General features: G+C 42.6%; 1 protein-coding gene across 5 annotated transcripts in view; it reads left to right on the top strand.

The window, feature by feature from the left end:
- LOC102310750 (neuropilin-2) overlaps positions 1 to 20,791 on the top strand; it is a 94,648-nt gene extending 73,857 nt beyond the window's left edge. Inside the window, exons 14-18 of one of the 5 annotated variants that reach the window (XM_005925932.3) lie at positions 2,612 to 2,880; positions 2,983 to 3,079; positions 4,609 to 4,641; positions 16,784 to 16,846; positions 17,558 to 20,791. In XM_005925932.3, the coding sequence (XP_005925994.1) occupies positions 2,612 to 2,880; positions 2,983 to 3,079; positions 4,609 to 4,641; positions 16,784 to 16,846; positions 17,558 to 17,883 (788 nt within the window). In that variant the 3' untranslated portion in view covers positions 17,884 to 20,791. Of the gene's footprint in view, positions 1 to 2,611; positions 2,881 to 2,982; positions 3,080 to 4,608; positions 4,642 to 9,587; positions 16,760 to 16,783; positions 16,847 to 17,557 lie in introns of those variants that run through there. The other 4 variants (XM_005925934.3, XM_005925935.3, XM_005925933.3 and 1 more) reach the window with 4 other exon arrangements.
- The last annotated feature ends 6 nt before the right edge of the window (positions 20,792 to 20,797 follow it).

The raw sequence follows: 20,797 nt of genomic DNA, 5'->3' as shown, positions 1-20,797 counted from the left end.
TGGCACATGAAGAAACACCACCACAAGAACTCATGCACACACGAGCACAAAGACTCAACACACAGATATAAACAAAGATACCTAAAAGTGAACAAACACTCTTGTAAACAGACTGCAACACACACGCACACGCACACCCCACACACACACACACACACGCCACACACACACACACGCACACACACACACACACACCACGCACACACCACACAAGCACACGCACACGCACACACACACACACACACACACACACACACACACAACACACACACACACACACACACACACACACTTCCCTCCCTCCCTCAGAGCCAATTCTACATCCCTGTCTATCCCTCCCATGGAGAGTTGTTAATTAATTCCCTCCCCTTGTACGTTCGCCAAGATCAAACGCAGAACGACAGAAAAACACTTCAACTTTTCTCTAACTGTACTTAATGAGCAACGGTAATTTAGCTCTTTTTTTGCATTGCCTCCAAGTGAGGAACTGAGTTACAAATCCATTATTCATTACGATGAACGGCAAAAGCTGTCAAATGTTTTTCTTCCTGTCTTAGCCAACGATGGATGGACGGACGGACGGACGGACGGACGGACGGACGGATGGATGGATGGATGGATGGATAGATGGACAGATGGACGGACAGATGGACGGATAGATGGACAGATAGATGGATGATGATGGATAGATGGATGGATAGATGGACAGATGGATGGATAGATGGATAGATAGATGGACAGATGGATAGATGGATAGATAGATGGATGGACACATAGATGGATAGATAGATGGACAGATAGACGGATAGATGGATGATGGATGGATGGACAGATGGATAGATGGATGGATGGACAGATAGATGGATAGATAGATGGATGGATAGATGGATGGACAGATAGATGGATAGATAGATGGATGGATAGATGGATGGACAGATAGATGGACAGATGGATGGATAGATTGACAGATGGATGGATAGATGGACAGATGGACGGATAGATGGATGGATAGATGGACAGATGGACGGATAGATGGATGATGGATGGATGGACAGATGGATAGATGGATAGATAGATGGATGGACAGATAGATGGGTAGATAGATGGATGGATAGATGGATGGACAGATAGATGGACAGATGGATGGTTGGTGGCTGGATAGATGGACAGATGGACGGATAGATGGATGATGGATGGATGGACAGATGGATGGACAGATGGATAGATGGATAGATAGATGGATGGATAGATGGATGGATAGATGGACAGATAGATGGATGATGGATGGATGGACAGATGGATGGACAGATGGATGGACAGATGGATAGATGGACAGATAGATGGATAGATAGATGGATGGATAGATGGGTGGATAGATGGGTGGACAGATAGATGGACAGATGGATGGATAGATGGACAGATGGATGGATAGATGGACAGATAGATGGACAGATGGACGGATAGATGGATGGATAGATGGACAGATGGACGGATAGATGGATGGACAGATGGATGGATAGATGGATGGATAGATGGACAGATGGATAGATGGATAGATAGATAGATGGATGATTGATGGATGGATGGATGGATAGATGGATAGATAGAGGGATAGATAGATGGATGGACAGATAGATGGACAGATGGATGGACAGATGGATAGATAGATGGATGGATAGATGGATGGATGGGCAGATATATATATATATATAGATATATAGATATTATTTTAGGGGTTTTACCCTTTTTTCTTCTCCGTCTCTCCTCGAGAAGTGTCACACACAGTGTCGGGCTGTCGATAAAAAGGCTATTTGCAGCTCCACCGAAGCTTTTACTCTCCAGCCATAGTAGACAAACAGCCAAACACAGCAGCAAGCTAATGATTATGCTTGTGTTCAGAATGGGAGGAAAACACTGTAGTGCAGCCTTTTTTCTCTCACTCTTTGTTATTTTCTTATTCTCTCTTCCCTTCAGCCTCTTTGCTTTCTCCTCGTCTTTCTATCCCGTCTTTGGGTCGAGTGCAGAGAAAGAAGGTGAATTTGAAAAAAAAAAAAACCTGAATGAGTGATTGTGTGTAGAGGAAGCAGTCACACACAGATACACACCGCACGTGCACAGCCATCGTGACGGCGTCGGTACGATGGCTGTGCTGACTAAGTGTAGCAAAAACATGGAGAGCAGCAGAATGAGGTGTCAGCATTCAGAATGATTAGGGCTGTTTAGTCTAGAGCTGTGTGCATGTGTGTGTGTGTGTTCATTTGTATCCATAGCCATTAGCAGCCATGATGAAATGGCAGTCTCATTTGCAGTTAAGCCCCATACCACAGAATGATGGCAGTAATGCCTTAAACTGTAAACAACCACATCCTGCTGCATTACTACACAGCACTGTCACAAATCATAAAATACATTAAACGGGGATCCAGTTAATGAATAAAATGCAAATAGCACGCAGAAAGCCATACATGTGGTGCCATGTTGTGGTAAGAAGAGTAATGATGTGTCAGTTTAAAGGCTGCTAATTTATCTTTTATTACAACCCATTAGTGTGAAATGAATTACCGAGTTTACATCGGTATCATAACCAGCACAACTTTTTGGCCTCTTTCAGATTTTTCAGGGAACTACCTTCATCTCGATGCCGGAAGCCACACCCTGCGCAAGAAAGCCCGGCTGCTGAGCCCCGAAGTGGGGCCAGAGCAAGGCCCGCTCTGCCTCCAGTTCTACTACCAGCTCCAGGGAGAGGCACAGGGCAGCCTGAGGGTCCTGCTGAGGGACAGCGACCAGGGAGAGACCCTGTTATGGGCATTAAAAGGTGACCAAGGCAGTCACTGGAAAGAGGGGCGCACCATCCTTCCTCGAAGCCCCAGAGAATATCAGGTAGATAACCGCTGAGTGTTAGCGTGTTTATGAATCCCTGAATTAAGAAGCTAACACATAAGCTGAGCTGTAATCACCTGTATGTCACTTTCTCTGGTGTAGGTGGTGTTTGAGGGGTTTTTTGAACACCCGACAAGAGGACATATCAGAATAGACAACATCCACATGAGCAGCAGCGCTGACCTGGAGCAGTGTGCACGTAAGTCCCATTCACCAGTTGGCACCTTCATTAATATGCTGGTCAGTGTTTCCGTCTGTCAGCTATCACTCTCTCCCTGCTTCACACCGGAACATTTATTCTGTGTTTTCGCCAGAGAGCGAGAGTGATGGGGGAGAAAAAAAAAAATCATAATATTTCTCATTTACACACACACACATCAAAAAAGTGAAGCGCAAAAAAAGAAAGTAGGTCACAACTGCCCTTTGGGCATGGATCCTTCACTATCTTTTATTATATCTCCCACTATCTCCTAGTCTTTCCCTGTACCACCCCATCCTGCTGTTTCCTTATTTGCTCTCGTTTATCCATCTCCAGCATTATCTTCCATTCAGTCTCTGCAGTCGAGCACTGAAAATAACGTGCGTGCTTGTGCTTGATTACTGGAGAGACTCTCTACTCTGGAGCAGAGAGACAGTAGTTAACCAATGAGGCTGCTATCAGCGACTGCTGTCGGCTCACTTGTAACAATTTGCTTTGCAGAGAAAAAAGGGCAAATTTCCATGCACTCCACACGCTGGGTTAAGTTTGAAGTCCTTCATATTTCCTGACTTCACAAAAATGTATGTGAGCCTTGGTTCAGAAACAACTTTGTTTTTATTGTAAAAAGATTTAAAGGCAGAAATGAGTCGTATTATGGACTTTAGGACCAGTCAGAATATATTTGCCTTTAGTGCTGTAGTGCATTAGTACACCTTTAAGTCAAATGTTTCTGTGAGTCAAAGACGCTAGTTTTCTCACTACCGCTTCTTTATCTGTGCTGTAACTCGTTTTCCCTTCTTTTTCCGTTCTGTCACTCTTTCTCACTTCCATAAAAGATGCCACGTCCTCCAGCAAATAATAAACAGCAGTAGAATTCAGTCCGTCTTCCCACGACCCCTTAACTTACCTCCACCCTTCCTCTTCATTCCTCAATTTCCCTTCTCGTCACTCTGCCCCTCACCCTTTTCACCCTGTTTTCCGTCTGTCTTTTTCTTCTGCCGTTAAAATCCCAAAGAAAAGAAAGAGGAATCAAAACGCTGTAGAAAAAAACTTTTTAAAAAAAAAGAGCAATCGGGGAGAGAGGGAGAATGACAAAGCAAAGAGAAGGTGAGAAATGACAGACATAACAAGAGCCACTTTCCCTCTTCCCTCCCTCTTGTCTGGCTCTCTTTATTTTCTTTCCATTTTGTAAAAATAACTGTCATCCTGGAGGATATATGGGCCTTTGGAGTCTTAAACTACCTCTGAACTCGACAAAGCTTTATTGAGTTACAAACGCCTTAACCAGGACTGCGGTGCAATTTTGCAACTGTATTAAAAAACATTTGTGTTGACATTCATTAAAACTATCAGCACCATATAAATGTAATCATATATAATATAAGCTGAGGACATCTGTTGTTATTTTATTGCATTTCATATTGTGAAGGAAGCTTCCAACGCCATGGGCGACACATATCCTTTCACATTTACTCTTGCTCCTCGTCTAACTTAGCTTCACTAACATTTGTTTTTCCTTTCTTTTCCAGAGCCTTTGCATGCTTTACTTCCTGGCCTGAAAAGTAAGTTCTACTTCACGTGCATTTGTACTTCCTGTGCCAACATGTCTGTGCTTCCTGCTTTGTTGCTTAGCTCAGCTTGCAGCACTGCAAACCCTGTTATTACCATACAGGCTTCCACACACTGTTAACTAGATAGGGGGTAAAGGTATTACTGTGCATCACTGCACATGTGCAGTACTTCTTGTAGTAGCACATGTACAAAACCAGAGTGGAGTGGGCTTTGTGAGGGGACAGGTTTGCAGGATGGATCCACTGCATTTTTCTGGCATGACTCCTTGCATGCTGGGCTGAAACACTTGATTTTGTAATTTTTTTGGGAGTAAAAAGAGATTTTTTTGCCTTCACACAAACAAACACGCACATGAATACATACTGCAACAGTAACACTTGACTAGCAACAATGTGCAGCTGTAACAGAGGGTGTTTCAAATATGAGCAGTGCACTGAACCATATTTGTTACAGTTTTTAATTCTTACTCAGGTTGTGTTTCATTTTATACCATAAACAATTTCTCAGATGATGTAGGGATGAAGGTTAAATCACAGGGTCAGGGTTAAATTGCTGCTTCTGGTCTGTTTCTTTGGTGTCAGTGAAATTGCAGAGCTTTTTATCAGTCCATCCATATTTGTCTTCATAATCAGTCTTTCCCATCATAGTTTCCTTTATCCTGATTCAATTTCAACAGCTTAGCATCCTCTTTCCCTGCACATCCAGCTGCTCCTGGTCCACACTCATTTACGCCTCATTTTGTCTTTCCTTCTCCTTTCCCTGCCGTCCCCTCTCCTCTGGTCCCTGATCCCCCTTACATGAAATGCAGAGCACATCACACCCAACTTTCCTTTCCCCCTCTCATTCATCCAGAAATAGGCCAGTCTGAAAAACGATAAAAAGTCTTAGAGCGATTGTGCTACTGGATCTCTTGTTTTCGAAGTCTGGGTTGGGACCTAAACCACGAGCTGTTTGTGCTTTTGTTTAGACGCCCACAAAATAGACATACTGGTCTCTTTGAAGACTTGCATATAGAAACTGGACTTCAGATTCTACCTCATGCTAACAAAACTTTTGACCACTTGGAGAATATAAAGGCTTTTTGGTGATTTGGTTCATGGAAGGCTGAGGCTTAAACCAGAGGACTCTGCTTTTATTTTGCTAGTTTCCTCAAATATTTCTGCTTGTGTGTGCGTGTGTGAAAACTATGAACACATAGTGTGAACTCTCAGAAGCACTTCTTGTTGTCCGGCACATTAAGCTGAATGAAAACACAAAGCCATCCAAGCACCAGTGAAACCCAGGAGACAAGTTCAGAAAACTCACATCACCTGACTCATACCCCGAGTATTTGACCTAATCCTCGCTTTATCTTAAACTGTCATGTGACTCCCAGCACGACAACGCTGCTGGTTCTGACAAACACCATATTTCTTGATCCTGACCCCCAGAAAGAAGGATTAAATTTCTCCTTTTAAGAAGTGATCTCAGCCCCTTTAGGGTTTCTCTCTGGGTGAGCAGATAAAGTTACACCTCAGGTGTTGTTTATTCTTCTTAGTGTCTCGATGTGAGACAAACAAAGCGTAGTTGTTTTTGACAGTTTTAAAGTTGACCGTGAGAAATATTCATGCTGTCACGGAAAGCTTCTGTTAAAAGGAGGCAGTGACGAAGGCTTAATCTGAATTTCTAAATTGATTTTAAGGAAAACAGGAAACCCCGGCACAACCAAAATGATTGCACTATATGAACTTACAGTCTTGTTACCTTCGAAACTGTTGCAGCTCTGAGACCACCAGCAGTCAGATGCCATCTTCAAAGAAACTTTGGTGCATGGAGATGGTGAAAAAACGATAATAAGACTGAGTCGGCAATTACATTAAAGCTGTTTGTGATAATACAGATGATCACAGTGATTACCTGTGATGACATAAGCTGCTGTTGTTTACATATACAGCATCCAGACAGAAACTCAAAAACAGAAATTCCTCCATGCGCAGTGGCGTAGTCGCTGCAGGGCGGCATCGGCAACCTTTTAAAAAGATATACAAGTAGAATAAAACCAGATGGCAGCCAGTGGAGTCGAGTCCCTAATGCAAAGACACAAACTGCAGACAAGTTGTGCTCATCAGTGGAGGCTGACCTGGATTGCAATGTGTTGGCAATCTGTCTGCACTCATAAATAAGACAGCAAATATCAGCAAACATTTACCAGTCATTCGCAGAGTGACTGCAGTCGCTACAAGTCAGTGATTGTTTGATTGGTTGCCCCCTGCCAGGTGACCTGTGGGTACTGCTGCAAGCAGTCGCCAGATGCAAAAACACTCAGTGCACTCATAAGCAACCAGCCATTTTCCTAAACGCCTCAGTCGGCCCCGTGAAGGCGACGCCGCGGTGTCAGGCGCTGTCAGGCGCTGTCAGGTTGTCCATCTGTGCCAGTCCGGTGATTTGATACCTCAAATTGTTTCTTGAACTCAAAGGTTAACTGATTATATGTTGGTGGTCAAAGGTCAAGATCACCTTACAAACCAAGCTTTTGGCCATGACTTCAGAGGTCACACGCTAATTATTACAAAATGTCACACAAAGGTCTAATGGGATAAAATGACAAAGTGGCGATACTTTATATCCAAAAGGACAAAGGTCAGCTTCACTGCGACATCATAATGTTGTGCAAAAACACTTTTGTGGTCATTACATGGCAACCATAACTCAGGAACAGAAGGGGAGATGGTGACAAATCGCATTTGGTCAGACGCTGATTTGGCAGCACTCATATTTGATTCGTAGAGCGTTCACTACACATTATAGTCCAGACAGACGGCAAGTTTTTACTATAAAATCTTCCCGGTGGATTAAAATGTACAGTAAAAATATATATACATATATTTAGAAAAAGTTTGATGTTAAGAAGACGCTCGCAGAAACATTTGAAAGTGTCTGTTGGAAGCTATCGGTTGATTATTGCACACACACTCGTGCGTCTACACAGAGAAAAGGGGCTTACTCTGGTTTTCTGTTTTGTTTGTGAAGTGAGAGGCCGGCTTTGATGCTAATTAAGTGATTCAGAAGCTGTAGTTACCAAGCATCCCTTGAAAGCTACACGTTTTAGCTTTAGCAGCCGTTCCCCTTTGCTACCTCAAAAAGCAAAGTAACGGTCAACTTTTTCAGCCCTGGAAATTATTTGTCAGTTAATCCACCGGTGGGAAGACTCTCCGTGCAGCGCAGCTTTACAATCACAGCCAATTTTAAACCCTTAAAGAGTGCGTCTGAACTTCAAAAAAAGACTAAATTAAGCTTACTGGTTCCGTGAGGTTTTGTATCCTGCTTTGCAACTCTCCTCCATCTCTTATTTCAGCTCTTTTTTCTCCTTCTCTCTCATCCCATCTAGTCCTCGCTCGCCTCAGTTCTATTTCCTCTTTTTTCCTTCCTGTCTTTCTTGCTCATGCACCGTCTTTCCTTTATTCTCCCCCTTTCCTTTCTCTCTCTCTCTCTTCTATAACCTCTCTCTCAGCGGGTTTCTTTCACTGCGAGTTGACAGAGTATTGAACTTTCAGACAAACCCTTTAATGCAGGATTAAAGATATCATGGCAGGATTAGCGCCCTGCCTTCTCTTCCCCACCCTTGCACCCTCTCTCCTCTCACTTTCTACCACCCCTCTCTATTTCACTCCATTCTTTCCTCCAATAATGCCTTCTTTCTTATCCTTTCTCTGCCCCTGTAATTTCCCCCTCTCCCTCTCCATCTCTTTCTCTCCGCACTCAACTTCGGTCTGATCTTGCCCCGATAAAAATGCCGCATCCCAGCAAATACACCCACTTAACACTCCCCGCCCTTTGTTCAAGTCGCCCAAGCACTGCATAATCAAGGCTTTGCATTCTCTGATCCAATCTGAACGCATGGCATGGGCCTTTGCGTGTCAATGTGCAGCTAATGCTTGTGATGTTTGCATAAATCAAAAAAAGAGAGAGAAGAGTTACAGTAAGTTAAATATTTTATAAGAAATGAAGCCTTTAATTGGTTGTTTAAATATTAACACACAGCAAAATGTTAAAGCTAAAGTGGTTTTTGCCTGATTTATTTTCTTACCTTTAAATAGCGGCGAGCACGAGAGTTTCGGCACACTGCCCTGTAGAGTAAATGACCCCTGCTTCTGTTGTTAGGTCTGTCAAGCTCTTTGTTCTCTCTGAGTTTACAATGATTTTAGGCAAACGCTATAATAAATTAGCTCTAATTAAAGCTGAATAAGCAAAAATGTTCTGCTTCTGTCCTCAGAAGACTTTGAACGCTCCTAGTTTTCGTAATGAATTCTTTTAAAGTGCTGCAAAACACATTTTAAATATGGATATAATAAGCTAAATTTCCCCTTACAAACAGTCTGGATTCTCACACCTTAATTATAGATGTGAAAGATGTGCAAATAAAGAAGATATCAAATGCTGCCATCTTTTTTAAGAAGGTATTTCGGCCACATTCAGAAGCCTTTTCAGGGTCCAGGTGGAAAATTCTGTCCAAGTAGAATTAGGAACGAAACCACAAATTAGAGTCCAACTAAACAGTCATTCTACTTTTAATATTGTTAATTATGATAAGGAGGCTTTTCTAACATAAACGACTATTAGCATACGTGAGCTGATAGCCAAACTAATATATTTAGTTTATTACCAGAACAAAGTGTGTTTGCCTTAAATAAAACTCATTATTATTAATAGGAAAGTTAGCCAAGCATGTTAGTGTTGCAGTTTGAAGTTATAATGTTTGAAAAAGTGTCACTTTTACTGCAGCAGCATGCTTCAGTGTGTGGAGATGCTCAGAGCTTGACAGACCTGCCATGCTCACTCACACTCTGACAGGGGTGAAGTGAACATAGATCTCTAAATCTGAACTCTTTAATGCAGTCTGCATGCCTGCCTTGCTCATCTACTGAGCCAACCAGTAATGTGTCCTCCTGCCCTCCAGGGGGTGCCATATCTGGAATGGAGCCCACAGTAGACACAGTGGTGGTGCAGCCAGTCCCTGCCTTCTGGTACTATGTGTTGGCGGGAGGCGGTGCCCTCTTGGTGCTGGTCAGTATAACCGTGCTGGTGATACTGTGCTGCCACCGGTACCACTGGGCGACCAAGAAGACCAGCAGTAGTCATCATCATTCGGTGACGTACCGCAACAACCAACTGCCATATCAGCAAGGTCGCCAAAACTGGTACCAGAGCCAAAACCCAGGCTGTAATCTGATCCATAGCCCTAACCAAAACAACCTGAACCCAAGCACCGGGCCGAGTCTGGAACCCATGCTCACCATATCACTGGAGAAAGAGGACAGCTACGATTCCCAGTGTTGAAAAGGCCCATCTGATTTAATAGTATGTTTTTTAAATGAAGCGATCAAGGGGTGTGAAAAGAAGCCGTATTCAGCATAATCACTGCTCTTCACTGATGAGGATCTGCACAGAGGCACTCCAGTGCACGTTGCTGACGGCTGATCTAATTAACTGATCGGCGTACTAAACTGGTAGAAAGAAGTCCTGACATTAAACTGTACCCCTGAAGAGCAGATGACAGAGCTTCGGTTGTATTTCTGATGGCTGAAGAGGGCCTGATAACGACACTGTGGGGCAATTTTTTTGATGTCGAGCGTAGACTGGCTTCTATACCTGAACCCTGAAAGCGAGCTGGATTATGACCACAGTAAATCACAGTAAAGGTAGTATGAATAACAGGCTGTGGATGACACACACTGCATTTACATGCAGCGTACAATGTCAGGGTTGTAACAGCATATCCCCCACCTTCAGTAAATGTCAGAGCAGGATCTGTCTGTCTGCCCCGCTCTGATCTGCAGCTTGGACATTGCCTGTCTCCAGATACCCGTCAGACAGAGGAAGGATTTACACACAGGTAGAAAAGACACGCTGTGTTTGTGTGCAGCATTAAGAGTGATGGCTGCTTCTCCGGGACTGAATGAAGCCCAATTTTATTTGCCCACGTGTGTTTGCGAGACTGAGATAGTGACAGAGACAGATTAATAACAAAAAAACAGGAAGAATTAGTGTTGCCGGTCCAGCTGTGACAGATAGACAGCTGCACATGCACCCTGCAGCTCTGAGACGGCTTACGTCGCATCACATCAGCTGAAACACGCGCACCAATATATGCACGGACACTTCTGAGATTTTCAAGTCTCACATGTTACTTTGAGTGTGTTTTTCATTACATTCTGGATATGCCTTTTTAAAAAACGTGCTTTAAACCTATAACCTCCGATATGAGGTAGTGCCTCTGTGTCCAGTAAGAGTCTGAATGGATGCAGTTTGACTCTACAGTTTGTTGCCTGGATCTCGTGGATAATCTGATGCCTGTGTCTGTCAATGTTCAAACTAAACACCCGTGTATGTCTTGCACACATTAGGTTGGGTGAATGAAACAAAAAGAAAAGAAGTACTATCGTGCATCATTTGAATGTGGAATATTGTTTTTCTTAAATCTCTGCAAATACAACAATCTACAAACAGTCTTTACTTTCTGCACATAATTACCAAGGCCTTTTTTGTTTCTAACACATCCAACACTGGTATCCAGTCCAATAAATGAGACCAAACTTGCTTTGTTAAAGAGCATTTTACAACTGAAGCCTTTTGGAAAATCATTTATCTGCTTAAAGACTGCCGACTGATTCTAGAGCAGCAACAATGTAACTTTTTATTTATGTATTTTCTGTTAGGGGTGTAACGATTCTCCAGATCCACGGTACAGTTCATGTTTCTTTTGAATTAACGAGAAAAAGCAGCAAACAGGTTTTTGACATGATTACCTACCTTCACAGGACATCACTGGACGGGAGGATTAGGGCCACTGAGGAAAATATTTTTGAGTCGTCACTTTTTCATCTTCAGTGGCCCTAATCCTCTCCTGTAGGTAACAGCTGCTTTTAACCAGCTCCACATGACCAGCTATCATAAGCAATACAAAGTCATGTCTATTTAGCACATCATTACAGGACGCAACATCTGTCTGTCAGCTGCTAATATGCATCCCATATTTGCAAACGCATGCTGTTTATACTAACACAAAAATGCTCCAGTAAACAGACGCTCATTTAAACTGGATTTTACAGCAAAGCTTGGCTAATGTACCAGACGTGACCCTGCAGTTAGTCTGCCATGGCTGTCACATATGGTCTGTCTGTATTTACAGTCTTTCACTGAGTTGATGCTCTTAACTTTTACATCATCTCCATATCGTATCAATAACAAGATGAGAGCGCAGCGGCGGTGAGGTCTAACGAACGAGGCCGTGGATGTATCGCAAATTTAGTGTCTGCTTCTGAACTGTTACGCCCCTAATCGGCATCTGTCACTCACTGCAATGATGGTCTGTGTAGTGGATAGAAAAAGTCGACACACCTGTTAAAATGTCAGGTTTTATTGAGACCGAGATAAATAATTTCCAACATTTTCCATCTTTAATGTGACCGACAGTTTATCCTGTACAGTTCACATGGAAAACAAACTAAAATCCTTAAAAGGAGGGAAATGTCACATTTAAAGTAAGCTGGTTGCATTACACAGCATTTTGGAGGTAGTACTCTGTCAGCATGGCACATCGTAAATTAACATTATTGACCCTCTCCAAACCGGTCAGGTTGTGAGGGTGTCGCCTGTGCACAGCCCTCCTCAGGTCACCCCACAGGTTTTCTTTTGGGTTCAGCTTTTCTGGTGATGATATTTTTGATGACTTGGTGAAATTCATATCGATCTAGAACTTTCTAGCAGACACCTGAAGGTTTTGCACCAACGTTGATTGGTATTTGAGACTTGTTCCCTGCACCTTGACTACTATTTATTTAAGTTCCCCAGTGCCAGCTGAAGAAAAACAGCTCCAAACCATGATGCTGCCATCACCGTGCTTCACAGTGGGTCTGGTGGTGTTTTGGTGATGGGCACTTTCTGGACTGTGGCCACAGAATTCAGACCGTAGAACATTTTCCCACACGCTTATGGAAGAAGTGAAGGATGCAGAGATTGTTGTCACGTGTGGTTAACGTCGCGGTCAGCCTCTTGGCAACCTCCCTGACCACTTTGGAGGGGTACCCGGTCTCTTTTAGTCAGTAACAAAGTGTTAACTAAGCAAGTGTCAGAAAAGTCGTGTTAGACCAGCTGAACTTTATTTGATTGTAGTCAGAATCTCTTTAACCGATGGCAGGTGTGTGCTGACTACTGTTTGGCATGATTTTGAATGTCATTGGTTAATTTTCTATGCAAACCAGTTATAAAAGGACGTGCAACCACATTATTTCATTATTTATTTATTTATTTATTCCCTCCGAAACGTTAACAGTTTGTTTTTAAATTGAACTATACAAGTTACAAGTCATATTAAAGAAAGCTCTCACCCCCCAACCGGTCACGGCAGATGGCCCCGCCCCTCCCCGAGCCTGGTTCTGCCGGAGGTAACTTCCTGTTAAAAGGGAGTTTTTCCTTCCCATTGTCGCCAGGTGCTTGGTTATAGGGGGTGTCTGATTGTTGGAGTTTTCTCTGTAGGTCTTTATTTTTGACTATAAAGACCTTGATGTGACTATTGTTTGAATACTAACAACATTGAAATGAATTGAATCTTTCGTCTTGGTCTTACTTGGCATTTTAACAGGACTGCTTTCATAAGTTTGATTGTGTATTTAATCAGCAAGTGTAACATGATGCATTTCTGATTAGCGGTTTCATATTTTTGCAGTGTAGAGAACATGAGCACTTTTCTTCTTAATTTACTTACATCTACTGTGAATCTTTTCATAAATTGATTAATGTTCTTTCTGTCCTTCTGTGTTGCTGGTGCACACTAGTCACACTATAGTTGTTTTTATACTTGCTGACTAAAAATTATATTGATTCTGCACACTGGGATGAAAAAAACTATTCGGTGTCATTTAGTGTTTTGAAAGCTTTGAAAGCTCTTTTAAAGCTTCTAGTTTGAATAAGATAGGAGCTCATAATAAAGCAAATCTAAAGTGTTAACGTGTTTTATGAAGAATGCTCACATGATGTCAGAAAAAATCTATCTAGATTGTGAAGCTGACGGTGTATCAGAGTGGACTTCACAGCATCTCTACCCCCTACATCATTTTGTTCATGCCCAAATCCCTGAGCCTTTTTATCAAAACCCACTTGTTCCTGTTCTTCTCCTTCCCTTCATTGCAAATCCTCCCAGTGAAAAACACAGGAGAGAAAATGAGAGGCAGAAATGGAGGGGAGCAAAATCTCTCAGAGGAGAAGGGCCCATTAAGCGAGCCCCCTTTTTCTCCAAAGAATGTGCCCAGAGATGGAGGGAGATGAAAGAAGTAAAAGGAAAAAAATGCTCTCTATACTTTCTAAAGATAGATCTTTCTTTTACTCTAAGAGGGAGGCTAACAGGGAGGCAGGTTGTGGTTTGGATTGAAGGAAAGAGAGAATAGATGGAGGAGGGCAGGTTGTTTCAAACACAAAAGCAGATGAAAGAAGTCTCTTGGCAGAATAGACAGCGTGATGAAGCCTCACTGCACTGCACACACACACAGACGAGCAAACGCCATCTAACCACCGCAGACCTCTATTAGCCAAGAACCCAGATTTGCAGCAAGCTCTCAAAACACCGTTATCAAAATCATTGTTTCATGCATTTTTTCCACACTGCAGATATTCCCCATATTGGCTTATTTCATCATGCTGCATCTTATAAAATGCTGTTTTGTGCCTTAGTCAACAAGTATTTTAGTTATTTTGTGCTTGCATATCCATTTCCAGTGTGCCGAGCCCCTCTCCCTTCCATATCAATCGACTCGCGTATGATTTACACATTATATGACTCATTCTAGCAGCCTTGTGCCATAACCCAATCAATGTGGGGCTGGATTCAAATAGAGGAATGATATACGGGTGTATTTATGTTGTGCTACCCGTGCACTTTTCCCCTGCACTCTCTCTCACTCTCTATCGAACTTTTGCAAGTTTCTGGCGTCTTTTCATGCGGCCCTTATAAATCAGCCTCCCTCCCTCCCTCTCCCTTCTCCATCACAGACTACTTTGAAGCCTTTTAATAATTCTAATTAGATAATGGAGCTGATTGCATTCATAAAGCCCTGCGGTAAGCATTTCTAGCCCTGAGGCCATCTCTATTTTTTCTCTCTTTCCTCTTCCTCCTGTGGAAATATTATCGTACAAGCACTCTAACAGGTCCTCGGGCCCCTGTGGAACAGCGAATGGTGCCAAAGAGCCATCCCTGTCTCTTCCTGAATAAAAAAGATCCTTTTTTATTTTTCTCTTTACTAATTGGAGAAGGGAGATAAAATGGGGCTACGGGGAGTTTTAATCTCCTTTCAGATCCATGCGATGATTCTTCTCAGGATCCTCGCCCGAGGGCTTTCAGCCAGGATCATTAGAAAGCGTTCAGCAGTCATCCAAAGAGCGTCCAAACCTCTGGTTTTTATCCTGATTTTTTCTTCTCATCTTTCTTTAAGTGATTTAATGTTTTGTCAATGCTTGCAGTGAAAAAGGAGAATTTAGAGCGTGGAGGGTCTGTAGTCAGGCAGCAGATTTACAGACGTGTCGTCTTTTGCATTTCAGTAGGAACCTTTAAAACATAATTACAGCACGGCTACCAGGTTCATTAACTTCTGAATAACTGCACTGTTTTTACATCTAATTACACGAGAGTATTAATTCATTAAAGTCTGCTGCCGACGCTCTCTTTAATCACTTTTTAGTTTTGCAACCTTTCATGCTTTCAGCTTGATTGTAAATTTAGATACAACCACGCGTTGAGATTTATCTTACTTTAGTGTATAGCTTTGTTTTTTATTTCTTAATGAATTAAATGTTTCTTCTGTAAATCTGTTGGAAGCAGAGAGGCTTGATGATTTTGAAACACGGCCTCAGATGAAGCTGAGTTTAGTTCACTCGCTCCGCCTGAGTAAAATCAGCCTTGAGGCTGTAAACTTCTTCATCCCCGGCCTAAGCCACATTGCTGTTATATTGCTTTTGTGCACTTTCTCTGCCTTTGTCAAGATTTGATGGTTGTCTTTCAATGTCATGCACTTTGAGGACATTAAATATTGATGTCAGTCAAATAACTACATTTAGAAACGCTCCACTGTTTGCTTAATTGAATGCACTCAATTAGCATAGGATTTGTTTGTCGTTTTAATATTTGAAATGAAATTAAAATTTGGTTAATTCCTTTAGTTTGTTCTCTAATTGGGTTAGAAAATCAATTTTTAGAAAACCGTCTTTCGTTTAAACTCAGTTCTACGACATTCATGAGCGAATAGTGCAGCAGGTGTCATTTAAAGGAATTCATCTGTAAGCTTTGAAGGAAATATGCAAAGTTTGTAAATGCAGTTTATTGAAGGTGTAATCGCAAGATGCCAAAACTGTCTCACAGACGAACAACTTTATCTAATTGAGGAAATGAAGCTTTTTTCATATGTTCTAAATGAGTTTTTCACCTTTTATCTTCTGAATATCTATTACAGTTTCACTTCATAATGTGTTTTTGATTCCTCTGCTCTGGCAGTAAATGATTATCAGCTGCTCAGATATTGCTCCATTTATTTCTGGGGACTGTAATGTCAATTTCCTTGAATAAAACTGAAGAAGAATTGAGCCCTCAAAACCTCCAAAGCCTTGCACTCTGGCCTGCCTCGAACATTTAAAGTGGTATTTTAGCTTGTTGAATTTCACGGTCTTGGAATAAAAAGAAAATAAACTGTGGTGAATGTGAAGGTAATAAAGGTAATATTTTTCTATGAAACTGTTTTGTGTGCTTTCATTTTTTAAAATTCAGCCTCCACTCGCGTCTTTCCTCTCGTCTTTCTTTTCATTTCTAAGCAAATAAAAAAAGAGCACTGATGCTTATCACATAATGGAAGTTGCTGGCTTTACGCAGGTAGTCTGGGAGAAGAGTTCAGTAAGACTGGATGTTGTTTTTCGCCGATAGACCGAGCGCGGAACAAAACAGTTTGGAGGAGCTTTCTTCCCTGATCTCTTCAGAAAGTTTAAACTCTTTGAGCTGTTTGATACCCATCTACAAATGCAGCGTAGACACGGAGCGACGTTATCGCGGCGGGACTCTGGAGTAGCTCCAGACGGTTTAGATTAATACTGTTATTCTTTCTGTCTCTTTAACAGATCCCAGGCCAATAGATTTTGAAAAAGATCCTGTTTTCAACCACAAGCCCCCCATCAACGAAGGTGAGGTTATCCTCCTCTCTCCTCGCAGCCTCGGGCTATACTGGCTGTTTTACAAGTCTCACCCAAAGACAAGTGAAATTGCTCTTTAAGGACAGGCGTGCCTATGGCTCATCCAGAAAAGAGCCCGTGGCAACGGTGACAGACAATCTCTGCTGTGTGCAAAGAAAGGAGACGAGTGTGAGCGAGCTGGCAAAAGCGCATGTCTGCGTGTGCATACGGTGTGCGTTCTTCCTCGTCCTCCTCCTCTTTCATGTTCCACGGCAGACAAAGTGAGACAGACAGCTTCCTTCTGGGCACCGAGAAAAACATCTGTCTGTAACAATCACAGATTACATGTGTGTCTGTGCCCACTGCTCCTTGTTTCTTTCAGCCTCTTGACAGAAACAAGACGAGAGTACTCAGCTTTTAGCTCGCTAAACAAGTCTGTTTACTGTCTGTTTACAGCTTTCCTGCTTGTCTGCAGTGTGTGCTTCCATAAAACACTCCAAATGCAGCACTTAATTGTGGATTGGCTCGTTCGTGTGTACACATTCATTATTCGGATTAGCCCGATTGCCTTACTAAGTAGGAGTGCACACTTCAGCCCTCACCACATGCACCAGATCGTACCTTTAGAGTAATTAATTGCATTACGTTTTCCAAAGTTGCTAATCAATAACAACTGTGGTCTTGAATACATCAGCTTGCTAAGATTTCCTATTTTCTCTCCAGACTATGTGTTCCCAGGGTGGCCATCCTCCTTCTCCACCCCCTCCTCCAACATGGACCCCCCCTCCGTCACCTTGGTGTCAGAGAAGGACAAGGACAACGCCTGGCTGTACACGCTCGACCCGATCCTCCTCACCATCATCGTGATGAGCTCGTTAGGCGTCCTGCTGGGAGCGGTGTGCGCGGGATTCCTCCTCTACTGCACGTGCTCCTACAGCGGGCTCTCCTCGCGCTCCTCCACGACACTGGAGAACTACAACTTTGAGCTGTACGACGGGATCAAGCATAAAGTTAAGATGAACCAGCAGAGGTGCTGCTCAGAGGCATGAGGACTCAGAGGGGAACTCTGGAGAGTGATGGTGGGGGAAGACGCGAGCCCCCGCAAGTCATCTTGTTCTCAGACAATTTGAAAACGAAGCACTATCTGTAATCTCGACCCCCGTGTCCCCTACCTAATGCCCCGCTAACCCCTTGCTCTGATGTCTAACGGGGTGAACCCGGAGTTTCCCCGATTGTCTTTGTGCCAGTGGGAACTTGTGATCTTTATCTCCCCTACATGCTACGAGGCCTAAACTAGGGGAACATGTGACCCCCGTCTCCCCCCGCCTATAGTCCATTTTCTCCTCTGCCTGCAGGAGACAGCCTGCTCGATTCTAAAAGCCTGTGATTGAATGAAGGAATGAAAAAAAAAAAGAGTATTAATAATTGATCTACCATTGAATATTACCCACGAGCCACTGGAACGACATCGGGAAGAATGGACTACAGCACCTGTGACAGTCTGGACATTTGGACTACAAATGGCAGCACAGTCTGGGCTAAAGTGTTGGGATTCTTGATGAAGAAAGGAATTTGATGATCCGCCCTCATGACTGACGCAGACGTGAAACTTCAGCGCGAACAGCAGAAGCATGTTCCACAGGGCACCAGTGGGTCGGTTCAGTGGGTCATTTTTGACTGAAATCAACACATATCAAGTGAATGCCTAACCCCCCCCCAAAAAAAAAAGTTTAAAAAGATATTGAACCACACAACTCAAATGATCTAGATTTCTAATGGCAAAGAAGGAAACGAGTATGAAAAAGGACATTTTCTTTTCTTTTTTTTGGTTTGTTTCTGAAAGTGTTGGATATGAGTTCTGTGAGTTTTTAACGTCCATTAGCCTGCCATGTGGCGCTCGCTCGCTCCTTTGTCTGCCCCGGTCTGCGCTTCGTGAAACCAGTGGCATAGAAGAGTAATGGTGACTGTTTTTGTTCTGTTTTAGACTTGTGTCTCTTTGGGAAAAAAGGTAAAGAAAAGCCAGCTTCAGTTCGTAGCCGCCCTGTAGAGCTCTTATGCCATTTTTTTAGCCTTTTATTTTAGCTTTGTGTTGGACTCCACGGTCTTACGTGTTCTTTCAGTCCTTTACTAGCTATTTTGGCCTATTTTCCATTACAGATTATGAGTCTTTACAAAGAGTAGAGGAAAGATAAAGTAAGGCAGAAAATCAGAGGTTTATCAAAATCTAACATGCTGTTATGGAGTCGTGCTTTAGATTCAGTATTCTAGAGTTTGTTTTTGGTATATATCTCTATTTTTTTGCTTTCCAAACTGTATGATGCCCAAATGATGGACAGACACTGTGTGAAAAAAATGTCAGTGATTGTTTTATTGCAACCTATGGATTGCCAAAGAGCCTTGTATGTGCACGGTAGGGCTGCGGGGATTAAGAGCGATGAGTCGTCACGCCGCTTATCCACCACTCTTAACTTTACCCTTCTAAACAAAGGCCGCTCAAAGATGAAAGGCGAAAGAAAGACTACAGGAGGAGAACGGAAATCGCACCGTCGACTTTTTTGGACACACAATCGAGCCTTAAGCTAACTACAGTATACGCTGTATCGGAGGACAGCCATCGAGGAGGGCCAGTGCTGCTGGAGAGACTGATAAACAGGAGGAGGCACACACACACACACACACACACACACACAGAGAGGTAGAGAGGAAGACAGAGGCAAAGGCAAATAAATGGTTGTGTTTACATGCAAGTGCCAAATGTGTTATTCAAAAGAAATACCAAGCAATCGATCGGTTAGCCTAAACTGAGCCTTTCTTACCTTTCTTATAGGTATCTTCGACAGCTGATAGCATCCCAGGTGTGTTTCTGCTGTTGTGTTTCTATTTTGTTTGTATTTCATGCACGCAATTGAGTCACAAAGTAAAGAAATGTTATTGGTGGCAAAACATTTAGTGAGACTGCAAAAGAAAAAGCAGGTAAACGTGCAAATTTGACAAAAAACACAGGTTTTACTTCGTGATGCAGCCTGTGAAAAGCAGGATAAAGATGCAGCTTCTATCACAGGTTTAATCATTTATGAAAGTGCTGCAAATGAATATCTAACCGAATCAACGCCCAGTAATTTGTTTGACATTTCTAAAAAAGGAACCATGTTTGGTTGGAGTCCTGCCGACTCGAGGTCGGCTTTAATGTTCCCCGAAGTGCTCTAACAAAAAAACACTGATGTTAAAAGTATCTGCAAACCTTGTGTTCAGACAGAGAAAAGTTTGGGGAAATATAGATTTTTCTAATGCAAACTTCACCTGTGTTATTTTGTGTATGGAATAAGAAATTACTGAGCATAATTAATAGTTTTTTAATAGAAGAAAATCCATCCAAAAAGTTTCAACTGGGAACATTAAATCAACTTTAATTAAATTAATATCCAATCCAGTTATTCTGTGCATGTGAGCGTATCCAAAGACTGCGAAAGTAAAGAGCAAACAAAATAAAAGATAGAAGATGAGCGTGAGGAGGACAGGTGGACGATGAGAGACACACACGACTTCAGACTGGAGGACTAAACGCTGAACTCCGCCTCTTTCTTTTACAGATGAAACCTTAATCCTAGGAAGTAGGTTTTGATTTTCTTTTGAATCTGTGAAATATCACGTTGTTATCTTCTACGGTGTAAACTCAAAGAGCAGAGGAAACAGGGGGGATGTAGGAGGAGAACGTGTCGCGCTCGGTGCATCTTTGCCTGCAGCCCCCGTTCTTTCTCTCTGTCTTCCTCTCTCCTCTTTCAAGGGCACGCATCGATATAGCCAGGAGGCCTATTAAGGAAAAATAAACAAAGAAGATGAAGGGAATAGTAAAAGGTGTTGAAAGAGAGATGAAGGAAGGGAACAATGGAGGGAGACGGAGAGTTTTCTGTCCATCTAACTGTGTTTTCATTGGACTGTTTTCCAAGTGCCTTGGAGCTCTCT

This window comes from Haplochromis burtoni, unplaced genomic scaffold (assembly GCF_018398535.1).
Source record: "Haplochromis burtoni strain Fernald_Lab_line unplaced genomic scaffold, NCSU_Asbu1 Contig_74, whole genome shotgun sequence".
Lineage (NCBI taxonomy): Eukaryota > Metazoa > Chordata > Actinopteri > Cichliformes > Cichlidae > Haplochromis > Haplochromis burtoni.
The sequence above is the reverse complement of the archived record's forward strand: the minus strand, read 5'-3'. Positions and strand labels throughout refer to the sequence as shown.